Source organism: Saccopteryx leptura, chromosome 1 (genome assembly GCF_036850995.1).
Source record: "Saccopteryx leptura isolate mSacLep1 chromosome 1, mSacLep1_pri_phased_curated, whole genome shotgun sequence".
Lineage (NCBI taxonomy): Eukaryota > Metazoa > Chordata > Mammalia > Chiroptera > Emballonuridae > Saccopteryx > Saccopteryx leptura.
Window position 1 is genome coordinate 12,790,439 of NC_089503.1, and position 14,734 is coordinate 12,805,172.

At 54.7% G+C, this 14,734-nt stretch overlaps 1 protein-coding gene across 1 annotated transcript; it reads left to right on the forward strand.

Annotated features, from left to right (window-relative positions):
* Positions 1–986: 986 nt before the first annotated feature.
* Positions 987–14,729, forward strand: SLC15A3 (solute carrier family 15 member 3). Its single transcript, XM_066361115.1, has 8 exons — positions 987–1,761; positions 4,745–5,034; positions 7,382–7,529; positions 8,682–8,792; positions 9,822–9,990; positions 12,329–12,487; positions 13,806–13,961; positions 14,572–14,729. Exons 1-8 carry the CDS (start codon positions 1,204–1,206, stop codon positions 14,724–14,726), a joined length of 1,746 nt encoding a protein of 581 aa, XP_066217212.1. The 5' UTR covers positions 987–1,203; the 3' UTR covers positions 14,727–14,729.
* The last annotated feature ends 5 nt before the right edge of the window (positions 14,730–14,734 follow it).

Consider the following 14,734-nt stretch of genomic DNA (forward strand, 5'->3'; position numbering starts at 1 on the left):
GGCCTATGGGTCCAGGTGAGGACAGCCTCTGAGGAAGGGAGTGCTGAGGCCTGATTTTGATTTACTCTGAGGTCCACGGCTCTCTCAATCTCAACTCATTTGCGGGTGCTGTATGGCGTCACCTGCTTCTTGACAGTGACTTCTTCCTTCCTCACAGTGGCATTTGCACAATCTGAATTGCATTTTGACAGCTTCCTCTGACACTCAGGAGCCGGGGCAGTGGTTTACCCCTAGTTCAGTTACCATGAACCAGTCATCCTGCCTGCCTTCCTCCCCACTCCACTGGGCCTCAGTCTCTGCATCTGCAAAACGGGCGGGTGGGACCGAATGACAAACGGTCTTTCCAGTTCTATCATTCCAGCTCTGGATGGTGCCTGGAAGAGAATGCACCCACAGTGGAGTCAGGGGAGAAATGAAAGTGAAAGATGGGAAATGTTCTTCCCGGCTCCAGGAAGGCCAGTAGGGGGGAGGGGGTGGGGTAATTGGCAGGGAAGGAGGGAGGTTTTTAGAAAGCTGGGCGGGCAGCTTTCATTTCTCCAAAACATCCCACGGCCCCATGTGATGCAGCCTGGCCACAGACGCAGTGAAAGGGGAAGCCAGGGGGCTCCCCGGGGTTTCTCAAGAAGCAGAGGGCTGGACAGAGGCTGGGCCAGGAGGGAGCGACTTGGAGGGGAGGTCTGGGCAGAGACAGCGGAGGGAGCCCTCCTCCCCAGAGTGCAGGCCAGGTGTCACAGGAGCGGGGGCAACAGTTACGGGAGGGCGACCAACCGGGGAGGCCAACTAGAGAGGAAAAGGAGGGGCAGAGAACTGGGGGGAGGGAGGGGGCGGCGAGGACCAGAGGAAGGGGAGAGAGAAGCGGGGGAGAAGGAGGAAGAGTTGGGGTAGGAGGAAGGGGAGAGAGAAGCGGGGGAGAAGGAGGAAGAGTTGGGGTAGGAGGAAGGGGAGAGAGAAGCGGGGGAGAAGGAGGAAGAGTCGGGGGTGGGAGGAGGGGAGAGAGAGTTGAGAATTAAGGAGAGGGAGAATCTGGGTAGCAGCAGAGGGACAGGGTGTGGGGGGAGAGAAAGGGAGACGAGGCAGGGAAGTGCAGTGGGTAAAGGGGAGGGGAGGGTGAGCCACTGGGGGTGAGAAAGGAGGAGGGCCAGCTGGGCGGAGGGAGGCGAAGAGTGGGGTCGCGGGGAGGACCGGAGGCTCGGGAAGGCCGGGATGCCCGGGCCGCGCGCCCGGGCGCAGCCCCGCGGGCCGGGGGAGCGGCAGCCGCTGCTGGCGCGCAGCCCGCGGGGCCCCCGACGGTGGCGGCTGGCGGCGGCGGCCGCGGTGCTGCTGGTGCAGATGCTGGAGCGCGCCGCCTTCTTCGGCGTCGCGGGCAACCTCGTGCTGTTCCTCAACGGCGCCGCCTTCAACTGGGACGGCGAGCAGGCGGCACGCGCCGCGCTCGTCTTCCTGGGCGCCTCCTACCTGCTGGCGCCCGTCGGCGGCTGGCTGGCCGACGTGTACCTGGGCCGCTTCCGCGCCATCGCCCTCAGCCTCCTGCTCTACGTGGTCGCCTCCAGCCTGCTGCCGGCCACCGCCTTCCCCGACGGCCGCCGCTCCTTCTGCGGCGAGCTGCCCGAGGCGCTGCTGACCACCGCCTGCCCCTTGCCCGGCTGCCCGCGCCCCTCGGCCTCCCCCTACTGCGCGCCCACCCTCTATGTCGGCCTGCTGCTGCTCGCCCTGGCCGCCAGCTCCGTCAGGAGCAACCTCACCTCCTTCGGGGCCGACCAGGTGAGTGGCAGGAGGGCCGCCCCTTCGGGAGACCCGGGAGAGAGGAGGGAAAGTGAGGGACGTGGGCAGAGACCCGGGGTCAGGAGGCTCTGACTCCCAGGGTGACCTCGAGCAAACCACTTCCTCTCTCTGGGCCCAGTTTCCTTATTTGAAAGAACAGGAGGTGCTCACTCTAACAACAAGATGGTGACAACAGTAATTAAACCATAGTTGTTCATCTTTCGCTGTGTGCTACTTCAAATGTTTTCACTCATTTAATCCTCTTAACTGCCCAAGAGGTAGGTAGTATTGTTATGTCTGTTTTACAGATGCGGACAGTAAGATTTCAGGACATTAATCACCCTGTCCAAGGTCACATAGAGAGCAGATCAAAGAGCTAGGTAAGGGTAGCTGGACTCCAGGCCTCACCATGAACTCCCACCTTTATGCGTTGTAGGGGTCTGGGGGCTAGGGCAGGAGCAAACCTCTTCTCACCAGCTGTGCCAGAGGTTGAGCCAGACTGGCTTGCTCAGATCCTAGCTCTGCCACTTATTAGCCAGGGGCACTTGGGCACACATCTTAGCCTCTGAGCCTCTCTCTGGACCCTTTGGACAGAGCATGGCACATAGGAGACATTCAATAAATATTTGCTAAATGAGTTAAGTGCCTAACAACATGGATATATTTTACTTTTTGTAATAGCTCTACTCAGTGGAATATTAGACAATAATTTTAAATAATATGTAATATGATTAAAACAATCACATGCAGTGTTCATGAACAAAAGCAGATGAGAAATGAGTGCAGAATATGATTACAGCTAGGTGACAAAACTCAGTGACAGCTATGCGGACAACCTGGCAGAAACAATTGTAACAGTATAATCACATCACTGAACTAATTTGTACATTTTCTATAACTGTCCTGTTTTTCAAATGTTCTTTAATTGCATGTTTTATAATCATAAAAGGGACATTTTTAAAAAAGGATCATTGCCTCCAGCTGGCATCCGTAATCCAGCACCCAGCACAGTTTCCAGAGTCCTTCTTGCCAAGGAGTTCCTCATTAGCCTGTATGGGTCCCTTTGATGATGGGGACTCAGTGCCCCCAGAGAGTGCTGTTTCTGAGCCCACGCTGACCTTCCTTCAGAACAGGAGACCCTGCCAGCTGCCAATAAGAATCTCTCATCGTTCCTTAATTCTGCTGTTTCAGTGACATCTCACTACACCCCTGGGTGTCCTTAACCTGTGCTCTTGACCTTACTGACCTCCAGAGGACCCCGCCGCCATCCAGTGCCTCCTCCCTCCTGGTGGCAGGACTGGTCTCCCGGAGGTCAGGCGACTGGGCAGAGCCTTCACGACTGACGACAGCTCCTGTGCATTCTCCCATTTACTGGGCATGGACTTGGGTGGCTCAGTGCCACACTGGAAGGCTGCTTTGGGGTCGTCCTGGGCCTGGCCCTTAAGACAGTTCAGAAAAACTGAAGTGGTTTGAAGTAGAATGGGCGTCGTTGGATTTGCGTTTTTTAAAAAATGGCTCTGACTGCAGTGGATGGGAGTAACAAGATGGGCACAGCAGAGCAGCGAAGGGCTGCTGCGAATTCAGGGGGGCAGTCAGATGGGGGGTGTGCGGGTGGGGGGGCTGGCGCCATCTGGACAGCTAGACCCAGGCTCCCCGCGTGTTGAGCACATTGCCGGTTTCAGCAAGGGTCATCCATCATCCTTGACAAAGTGCTCGTTTCTCTCCTGAATCTGCTGCCTGCTCTTCCCCTTCGGAGTTGCAATTGTCGTCTCCATTTACATCCAATTAAGAAATGGAAGTGGCTGCTCATAATGGGACTTATTCAATTTGCTGCTTGAAGGTCTACAGCGTAGGATTCAGTGAGGGGACAAGCCCCACCCTCTCCGTCAACAAGAGGTCCCCTCAGAATCTCCACGGGAGTAGTTTTAAATGCATCTCTATGGACTATCATTTCACATTTAGAGAAGGAAGAAAATACTGACCCTTTCCCCCAATGCAACTATGGAAAGCAAAGCTCGACAGACTCTTAGCTATTGGAAACACGCATCTCTGGATGGAAGGGAAGCAGTGGAGCCTGAGCTTGGAGGGGGGGGGGGGGGTCACTGAAATGGTGAGGGCTTTAACAGTGTACAGAATCATTTATCTAGAGAAGTGACCTTCAGTCCTCACTGCTTTTGTTTAGAAATGCAGATGCCCAGGCCCTGCCCCAGACCTGCTGAGTGAGAATCTGGGACCAGGGTCTGGGAGGGCGGGGGCTGCCAGTGAAGCTGACTCGAGCCACCAGACCGGAAGGGGGCCCGGGGCCTGTTTCAGATTGATTCAAATCTGAGTAAAGATTTTCAGCCTTCTGCCCTTGCTGGGAGGCCTGAATTTCATTTTCCTCCTATTGGGGCTGCGTCCAGGACCACCTCGGCTTTCCCTGATTATGTCAACCTTGTGTGACTGGGCATATATCAGAGGAGACAAGGCAGGGTGAAGGGATAGGCCACAAAAGAAAACTGTCTCATCTCCCAACTGTGGAGGAAGTTCTCAATTAGGTCTCTAACTGTTCTTTCAGTCGTGTACATCACGTTTAATCATGTGGAACGGTCCTGAGATCTTTTTCTTTTTTCTAATTATAAAGGTGATGCATATTGTAGGTTGCTCAGAGACAAAGGAATAAATCAACCAGAAAATGAACCAAGTGGCATCACAGACATCTGTTCTGTGCACTATTTGGTGACAATAAAAAAGGAATGTGTGTCATGGGCATGAGGACACAGCTGTGCGAGACAGTCCTGATGATTAACAAGTGGCTCCTAAGAGAAGGATTTACCCATTCACTCAACAAATATTTTTTGACCGTGGATTAGGAAAGTGCTGGAATGGCTACCCTCTGACCCACGAAGTGTGCCCGTGGGAGAGGGGGTACAGCTACAGAGGCTACGCCCTGGTGGGGTGCCCCTGGCCCTCCTCGGCCCTCACTCTCACCCCTGCCTGGCAGGTGATGGGTCTTGGCCGCCATGCCAGTCGCCGCTTCTTCAACTGGTTTTACTGGAGCATCAATGTGGGTGCTGTGCTGTCGCTGCTGGTGGTGGCCTTCATCCAACAGAACATCAGCTTCCTGATCGGCTACAGCATCGTTGTGGGCTGCGTGGGCCTGGCCTTCTTCACCTTCCTCTTTTCCACCCCTGTCTTCATCACCAAGCCCCCCACGGGCAGCCAAGTGTCCTCTATGCTTAAACTTGCTCTCCAAAACTGCTGTCCCCGGCTCTGGTGCCAACAATCTGCCAGGTAAGGAGGGTGCTCTGGGCGAAGGGGGCCACCTAGCCTGGAGAAGTGCCTTGGGCAGCTCCTGGGAAGCCATGGCCCAGTGGGAAGACATTCTGGTTGTCCTTTAGGATGACCTCATCTCCAGTGGGCCAGAGCTGCCCACTGTTGCTGAGGATGGCAGTGGAGATCAGGGTGGTGGGATTGCTGATGGGTGAATTGTAGAAACTATGAAGATGTCAATGGTCTGTTTTTTCTTTATTAAGTGAGAGGTGGGGAGGCAGGGAGGCAGAGAGACAAGCTCCTGGATGTACCCTGACAGGGATCCACCTGGCAATCCCCTTACAGGGCAATGCTCTGCCCCTGTGGGGTAGCTGCTCTGTTGCTCGGCAACCGAGCTATTTCAGTGCGTGAGGTGAGGTCATGGAGCCTTCCTCAGCACCCGGGTCTCACTTGCACCAACCGAGCCATGGATGCGGGAGGGAAAGAGAGAGAGATAGAGAGAGAAGGGAGAGGGGTAGGGGTGGAGAAGCAGATGGTCACTTCTCCTGTATGCCCTAACTAGGAATAGAACCTGGGACTTCCACACGCTGGGTTGACATTCAATGGTCTTGACAGTGATGGTGATGAAGATAGGGATGATGGTGCTAGTCGCTACTGTGATGATAAACCCAGTCAATGGTGATAAGAATGGCAGTAGAGGTGGCGACAGTGGAGATGATGGTACCAGTGAAGGTTGTTGGGATATAATGTATAATTCCACACTTTCCTGATCTTAAGTATAAGAAAGTTTAAGAAATCAGCCAAACTGGCTCCTCCCCCATTAGTTGGCAAACAAGGGAGGAAGGTTCTGAATGGCCTGTACTTGCACGTGCACATGCACAGTGGCTGCCTTATGCCCCCCCCCCAAGTTAATCGACTGCTTATGCTGAGTAAAAGCTGTCTCCAGACCTTAGAGGCAGCAACAGCTCCTGTGTGTGGGTTCTAGGTGGGAAAGGGCACAGCACGTTTTCCCCCAACCTCGTGCATTGCTGTAGGGTTGGTTTCAATGATCCATCGCTGCCTACTAACAAATCACCCCGGAACTTAGTGGCTTAGGCAATGACCTCCCATTACCTCTCACTATGGTTCACTTACATGTTGGTTGTCAAGGAGGCACCTTGGTTCGTTTCCATGTGGCCTCACCAAGTGGCTGGAGCTTCTCATGGCATGCTGTCTGGGTGGCAAGAGGAGGGAGTGAACATTACAAAGTAGATGACATTCAAAAGGGGGGTCAGCACAGTCAAAAGGCTGGCCCAGACTCAAGGGCAGGGCAAATAAACTCCACCCACTGGCGGAGTGACATCACACATTGGGAGGGGAGAAGCTGATGGTGGCTGTCTTTGGAAATGGCCACACTGCTATTTGCCTACCTCCCCCACTTTTTTGAATCTCAATGAGGCTAAGCTCTCATGCAAGAAGAGGTCAGAAACTTCTCAGGACAAAGGGCAGATGGTAAAGATTGCACGGTAGTTGGTCTGTCCTGTCTCTGTCTCCTAGTAGTGATCTGTCCACTCCCTACCCATCCACTTTCTACCTCCTTGACATGTAGGGAGAGGGCTGTCATGTTGAGAAGGATGGACTTGGAGACAGCGAGTGGGAGGATTTTGGTGTATCAAATCTGTGACAACTCTCGCCTGACCTGTGGTGGCGCAGTGGATAAAGCATTGACCTGGAACTCTGAGGTCACCGGTTCAAAACCCTGGTTTCCCTGGTCAAGGAACATATGGGAATTGATGCTTCCTGCTCCTCCTCTCCTTCTCTCTCTCTCTCTCTCTCTCTCTCTCTCCTCTCTAAAATGAATAAATCTTTAAAAAAAACATATGTGACAACTCTCTGAGTCAGGCATGGACAGAGACTTCCTACAGAGACTTCCTTGGTTCCCATTACAAATTGATGCTACGAGCCAAAAATTCCCCCAAGAATGTTCACCACAATCTCTGGTCTTAAATTCCTTTGGGACCCAAGGGGCCACCGCTGTAGGGGGAAAACCCTCAATCAGCCACCTTTGCTGTAAAGGAGGTGATAATATTGACAGTGGCAATGCCAGCGCTGGAGAATGTGACAATAGTAACAAAAACTCCATGGAGAAGATGGCTTTGGTGACAGTGATCACGTTCCTCATGGTGTTGTTAGGATGCTGGCATTGGTGGTGATGGTGCTAATGGCAAACGTGGTGCTGATGGGGGAGTGAGGACGGTGGTGGTGTCGGCACTGATGTCTGTCATAACTGACTCTCGGGGAGTAGGATTAAATGGGGAGGTAACGGTGGAGGTGAAAATCATGCCATGGTAGTGGTGATGATGGCTGCCATTTTGTCTGCTGCCCACAGAGACCCTCAAGGTGCCCAACTGCTGCCTGACCAGAGGTCTCCCCAGCCTGGCCCATCCCCCCAAGAGGACATCGCCAACTTCCGGCTGCTGGTGAAGATCTTGCCCGTCATGGTGATGCTGGTGCCCTACTGGATGGTGTACTTCCAGGTGAGCACCCTTGCCCTTTCGCTCACTGGTTTCATCTCTCATTGTAGAAGGCCAGGGCGTGCAGAAAGGGCAAGGGGACCACAAAGTGAACAGCTGGCACGGGCCTGGCGCAGAGCCGCCCCCATAGTTAAACTCCCTCGTGCGGTATAACGTGAGGGGCCACGGAGGCAGGGCTGAGGCCCGGTGACGTGAGGCCGTCTCTCTGGGCCTCAGTTCCCTCCTGTGTGAGGGGAGGGGCTTAGACAAAGACTCACAGCTCTGCAGCATTCCGGCTTCCCTAACTTGGCAACTGAGGCCCAGAGAAGGTCTGTCGGCTGACCGAGTCCCCGCAGCGAGTTAGGGGCAAGGTCAGTGTACTGAGTACTTTGTAACAGTGGTTCCCCACCTGGCTGTGCCTCAGAATCACCTGCAGAGTTTTTCTTTTTAAACAAAGATTCCCAAGGCCCACGTCAGACTTCTGAAAGAGAACTACTGGGGGAGGTGTCTAGTGTGATCAGCTTCTCAGATGATAGTGTGTGTGTGTGTGTGTGTGTGTGTGTGGTGTGTGTGTGTGTCCCTGGCTGATTCTCAGTCATCCCACTTGTCAGAATATTGACATCCTTCCACACCAGTTGACAAATAGCGGCTGCCCGGAGCAACCCAAACGCCCTCTCCTGCCCCCTCCCTCCTGCGGGGCTCTGTTGGACGCCCCTCCATTATCTAACGACTAAAGGGGTAAAGGCTGCACCTGTCACCATGACCAGAGCCATTTGAACGGGTCAGTGCTTGCACGTTTCCTGGCTGTGTCAACCTGTGGGACTCAGCTTGGCCTCAGTGTCATTCTTTTCCCCATGTTGACCAGCATTTTTCCACGCCTACTCTGTGCCAGGCCCTGGAGACACAGTATGAGTCCGACCAGCTGTGCCCAGCTCTGGAATAAAGCCGCCCGCACAGCTCGTGGGCCTGGGAGCAGAGTTAAGGAAGCTCCCACCAAGCCTGCTTTTGAGGAGCAAGGAGGGTGGACGGTCACTTTCCCCTTGAGGCTGGGGAGGGGACAGCTGCTGAGCTGCCCTGTGCTGCTGCTGAGGAGTGTCCCCTGAGAACTGGAGTGTCCTGGGGCTGGAGGTGAGGTGGCCAGCCCTGTTCCGGCCTCACCTCCATCTTTCTTGGCAGATGCAATCCACGTATGTCCTACAAGGTCTTCACCTCCACATCCCGAACATTTTCCCAAGCTACCCTGGCAACAGCTCTGTGGCTCGGGGAGCCCTGGACAGCGGCTACAAGGTGAGAGCTGACTGGGGTGTCAGCCCCAGTTCAGGCCGTCCGGGGCTTCCTCCCGGAAGAGGAGGAAATGGAGCTGCCTCTCTACTCCCCGCGCCCAATGGCAGGGTGTCCCTGGGGCATAGGAAAGGGACTTGGAGGGTGGGCACACTTGTGCCACAGCCCAGCCACCCAGTCAAGATGCTCAACTGCTCAAAAGGTTCCAGGCCAGCTTCACTCCCCCACTGCAGCTCTGGGACGGCCTCCCTGCCCGATTTGCCCCAGGCCCTCAGCTCAGGGGCACCCAGGTCCCTCCTCAACTCTGCCTGGCCCCTCTCCCTCTACGGCAGTGGTCCCCAACCTTTTTTGGGCCACGGACCGGTTTAATGTCAGAAAATATTTTCACGGAGCGGCCTTTAGGGTGGGATGGATAAATGTGTCACGTGACCGAGACAAGAGTCAAGAGTGAGTCTTAGACGGATGTAACAGAGGGAATCTGGTCATTTTTTAAAAGTAAAACATCATTCAGACTTAAATATAAATAAAACGGAAATAATGTAAGTTATTTATTCTTTCTCTGCGGACCGGTACCAAATGGCCCATGGACCGGTACTGGTCCGCAGTCCGGGGGTTGGGGACCACTGCTCTATGGGACCCCTGCTTGTCCCCAAGACTTTCCAAACCAGCTCCTTGGCATTTCAGACTTGTTAAATCGAAGACCTTTAGAGCTGGCAGGTGAATGGTATATTGACCACTACACCTCAATTTGCTGCCCATGGCAGACACCACTAATCAATCATGACATTCTTTATGCTGAGCGGGTAAATGCTCCAGGCAGACACTACCAATGGATAAAAGTTAGAGGAACCTATTTGCCACCTGCCATCCAATCCCACCCCCTGGTTACACAGCTGGGGGGGGGGGTGCCTTCCGGAAGAGGGCAAGGCCTGACTCCGGATCACACAGGGACAGTCTGGAGTCCAGTTCTCCCCGCGCCAGCGCAGAGCTCCTCCTGCCCTGCGAGCCCGCCTCTCCTGACTCCTCCTTGCCCAGATCCCGGAAGCCTGGCTCCTGCTGGCCAACGTCGTGGTGCTGCTGATCCTGGTGCCGGTGAAGGACCGCCTGCTGGACCCTTTGCTGCTGCGGTGCAAGCTGCTGGCCTCGGCTCTGCGGAAGATGGCCCTGGGGATGTGCTTTGGTTTTGCTTCCGTTGTTGTGGCAGGTGTGCTGGGCCTGAGCGGAGGCTGGGGTAGGGCTGGCCTTGTCTTGGGGTGGGGGGAGGCTAGTTCCACTACGGCTGAGGCTGAAGCTGGGAGCCTGGGCCAAGGCTACCCTCCACCTGTGGGTACCAGCCTGGCTGCCCAGCAGCGTGAGCTGAAGGAAGCCTTCCTCACTGAGTCTAGCACGCCCTGGTCTGACAGATGAGGACACACGGACCAAGAGAGGGAAATGGGTTTTTCCAATGGAATGTAAGCTCCCTGAAGTCAGGGATTGTTTCTTCTTTTTTATTCATCTGTATGAATAATGCATGTGGACACTGAACAAATGTGTTAAATGAATTTTGCAAAGACACACAGCCTCCTAGTAGCACATGGGAACTCCCCCCACCTCCCGCCCAAGTATTTATTTATTCTCTTCCTTCTTTCATTTCAAAAGACTTCGGTCCTGGCCGGATGGCTCAGTTGGTTGGAGCATCATCCTGCTATGCAGGGGTTGCAGGTTTGATTCCATCAGGGCACGTACAGGAACAGGTCCATGTTTCTGTCTCTCTCTAAAATATCAATCAATTAAAAGAAAAGAATTTGAAGCCACTTATAAAAAGGTGCTCAGGTAAGACAGCCTTTCATGCTGCTGCACAAACCTCAGCCCCTTCCACTTAATGATCCTGAAGTTTCTTAGAGTCTCTAAACCTCATCCTTAAAACAGAAACAGCAATTTATTGCGACCTGGTGCGGGGCCCAGGCTCTGCCCACGGGGAATGTGGTCGAGCGGCAGTGTTGTGCAGATTAAGCAAGGTGAAGTCCGTGAAGCACCCAGCACCATGCCTGGACAACTAGGAGCCAGGGGAATTAATAAACAGTATTGTGTTGAATGATTAGAAACCAAGCTAGGTTCTTTTTAAGCTATGTGCTTCAATGCATTTTTATGCTGTTTTATCCTCACACTAATACTGAGATTTTTATTCCTACTTCTAGCATAAGGGAATTGGGTCTCCGGGAGGTTAAGTGATTTGCCCAAGGTTACACAGCTAGTCAGTGGAAGGGCCCGGATTGGAACCCAGGTCACCTAACCCCGTATCCTGTCTTCGTTCCACTAGAGCAGTGGTCCCCAACCTTTTTTGGGCCACGGACCGGTTTAATGTCAGAAAATATTTTCACGGACCGACCTTTAGGGTGGGACGGATAAATGTATCACATGACCGAGACAAGTGTCAAGAGTGAGTCTTAGACTGATGTAACAGAGGGAATCTGGTCATTTTAAAAAAATAAAACATCGTTCAAACTTAAATATAAATAAAACGGAAGTAATGTAAGTTATTTATTCTTTCTCTGCGGACTGGTACCAAATGGCCCACGGACCGGTACCGGTCCACAGCCCGGGGTTGGGGACCACTGCCCTAGAGCACAGCTGTCTCCTTAGCAGTGAAGGGGAGGGAGGGAAAATACGATAGATTTGAAAGCCAGGTGCGAAACCCTCTGGGACACTTGACGCTGCTGTAGAGGAGTCATGTGATATCATGGAAAGTGGGCCAGCTTTGGAACCAGACCCACTGGGGCTCAAATCCAGCCGCAATTACTTATCAGCTGTATGACTCCGGGCTGATTGCTTCACCTAAATTTTTTTTTCTTCATTTGCAAGAATGTATATTAAATGCCTAGCAGACAAGAAGCCCCCAATGAGTGAGAGTTGTTCCTGTCATAGAGTGCAAAACTTAGCTCTGCCCTGGCCGGTTGGCTCAGCAGTAGAGCATCGGCCTGGCATGCGGGGGACCCGGGTTCGATTCCCGGCCAGGGCACATAGGAGAAGCGCCCATTTGCTTCTCCACCCCCACCCCCTCTTTCCTCTCTGTCTCTCTCTTCCCCTCCCACAGCCAAGGCTCCATTGGAGAAAAAAGATGGCCCGGGTGCTGGGGATGGCTCCTTGGCCTCTGCCCCAGGCGCTAGAGTGGCTCTGGTCACGGCAGAGCGACGCCCCAGAGGGGCAGAGCATCGCCCCCTGGTGGGCAGAGCATCGCCTCTGGTGGGCGTGCCGGGTGAATCCCGGTCAGGCGTATGCGGGAGTCTGTCTGACTGTCTCTCCCCGTTTCCAGCTTCAGAAAAATACAACAAAAACAACAACAACAACAAAAAGTTAGCTCTGAGCTTCCTAGCCGCCAAGGCAAAAAGGGAAGAGTTGGACCCCAAATCTTGACACACCTACCCTTGTCCAGTACTCTTTTCCTCACTTGCTGCCTGGCCTGATATTGGCTACTTAGTGAGTGCCCACCACACGTCAAGCTCTGCCATGGGTTTAGCTGCATGGGGTGGGCCCGGATGCAATCCCCTTTTCTCCCCCATCAGGATTCCTGGAGATGAAGCGTTTAGAATACGTCCATCGCAACCAGACGGTAGCCCAGCAGATCGGGGTGGACGTGTACTATGCAGCGCCGCTGGCCATCTGGTGGCAGATCCCTCAGTACCTGCTCATCGGGATCAGTGAGACTTTTGCCAGCATCCCAGGTACCCTGGACTCCTCCCTGCTCTCATACCCGTCACGGGCTCTGCTGGTGGTGCCTCGAAGTCAGAGGTCTCACAGGCCTCTAGGGCTTGTCTGCATGGAGGAGCCAGGATTTTCTGAGTGGGGCGGCTTTCCAGTGGAGATTTATTAGCACCTGGTTCACGCCAGGGGATAGGCACTCAGATTTGATGGTGAATAAGACACTTCCCACTCTTTTCCACACACCCCCTGCTGCCGTGTTCCCGCCCTCTGCATCTTTGCAGCTGCTGTGCCCCCTGCCTCAGACTGAAAATAAGCCTCTGTTTCCCCTTAAGTCCCAAGCCTAAATGCCGTCTCCTTCACAAGGTCCTCTCCAAGGTCCCCCCGGGCGGGAGGGGTCCTCGGTCTTCTCCCTTGTCACCTGTATCACAGTAGCAGGCCTCTGTGTTGTAGTCATGCATTTGTGGGTCTGCCTCCCAGGCTGGGCTGTGAGCCGAGAGCTGCAGGGCTGGGCCGGGGCCTTCAGTGAGCTCGGAGCAGGGGCCCCCTCAGTGACAGGCACAGGAGGCTGGGTGGGGACTCATGGGGTGGAGGGGCAGTATCAGTCTCCTGGACAATAAACCCAGTGAAGTTGGGGAGGGGTGTGACTATAGGGTACTGGGGGAGGCCTGGGGTGTGCTGGGGAGGGGACACAACTCAGCAGGTGAGAGCAAGGATCTCACAGGCAACAGCACAAAACAAAGAGCTGAGCCCTGGGGGAGTGCGGGGGAGAAGGCTGGAGGTGCAGGTCCTTGTAGGTTGAGCCTGGATGTTGAGGTTTCTCTCAAGGGCAGCGGCCCCACCTCAGGGGCATTTGGGCAGGGAAGGGACCCCATTGGAGACAGTCAGACATCTGGCTGTGAGAGGAGGAGGAGGATGGGAGACGGGAGTTCCAGAGGCATTTGCAGAGGTCTGGCAGGAAATGTCCGGGCAAGGTTTGGCCCGGGGCGGAGGGAATACTGAGGGCACACACTGAGAAGAGGTTTCTGAGGCTGAATCAGAGCGATCTGGTGATGATAATATTGCACGTGGCCATGAAGGATAAGGGACAGAGGGTGAAGATGGCAGGGAGGTGCGGGAGGAGGGGAGACAGAGTCCTTGGGACAATACAGGGGGCGGTGTCTGGGGGGAGGTCCACAAGGTGGGTGAGCGGGACAGAGGTGACAGGTCAGGGGTGCCCTGGCACTGGAATAGCCACGGAGCAGTCAGTCCTCTGGCGGAGGCTGGCTAAGGGTAGGGTGGAGCTTGGGGCCCGGTGGGCAGGAGCGGGGCCCCTTGCTCACCCCTCTTCTCCCTCTGCAGGCCTGGAGTTCGCATACTCAGAGGCCCCGCGCTCCATGCAGGGCGCCATCATGGGCATCTTCTTCTGCCTGTCGGGGGTGGGCTCGCTGTTGGGCTCCAGCCTGGAGGCACTGCTGTCACTGCCGGGGGGCTGGTTACACTGCCCCAAGGACTTCGGTGAGTGGAGGCCTCCCTGGAAGTGGGACGCGGGTGCAGGGAGGCTTGGAAAGGAGTGGACAACTGCTAAGTGCTGAATGCAGCAGCAGGCTGGACTGAGAACGGGGTTCCAGCTGAACTTGGCCAATCGCCCCCAGCATGGCCTCTCCTCCCAGGGCCTCAGTTTCCCCAACTATCAAAAAGGAAGCACAGAACTCAGTGGATCTCCAGGTTTCCTACTTGTTTCTGGAACTCTGCTATTCTAGCGGACGGGGTCACCCTTCCTGGTGGTATTTGTTTTAAGCCACCAAAAGAATAGTTAGCCCTAGCCAGATAGCTCAGGTGTTTTGAGCATCTTCCCGATATGCCAAGGTTGCGAGTTTGATCCCCAGTCAGGGCACATACAAAAATCAACCAGTGAATGCTCCCTCCCTCTCTCTCTCTCAAATCAATCAATAAAACAATTAAATTAAAAATAAATAAGAATAGCTAACAGCGTATTGTGGAGACCCAGGGCAGCCCGATGCTGGGGGGCTATCAGCCTAGTGTCTTCAGACCCCACTGACCGACTGCCTCAGCTGCCGGCTCCAGGGAAGCCCAGCCTGACCCAAACGCCATCTCCTTTCCCCAGGGAACATCAACAACTGCCATTTGGACCTGTACTTCTTCCTGCTGGCGGGCATCCAGGCTGCCACTGCCCTCCTGTTTGTGTGGATCGCGGCTCGCTATGAGAGGGCAGCTCCGGGCCCCGCCTCCCAACACGGTCCCAGCAGGGACGGGGGCTGACTCGCGCC

Coding starts and splice junctions, on each gene's coding strand:
- SLC15A3 (XM_066361115.1), top strand. CDS start 1,204: ATGCCCGGGCCGCGCGCCCGGGCGCAGCCCCGCGGGCCGGGGGAGCGG. Junction 1,762..4,744: donor CCTCCTTCGGGGCCGACCAG/GTGAGTGGCAGG, acceptor CCTGCCTGGCAG/GTGATGGGTCTTGGCCGCCA. Junction 13,962..14,571: donor ACACTGCCCCAAGGACTTCG/GTGAGTGGAGGC, acceptor TCCTTTCCCCAG/GGAACATCAACAACTGCCAT.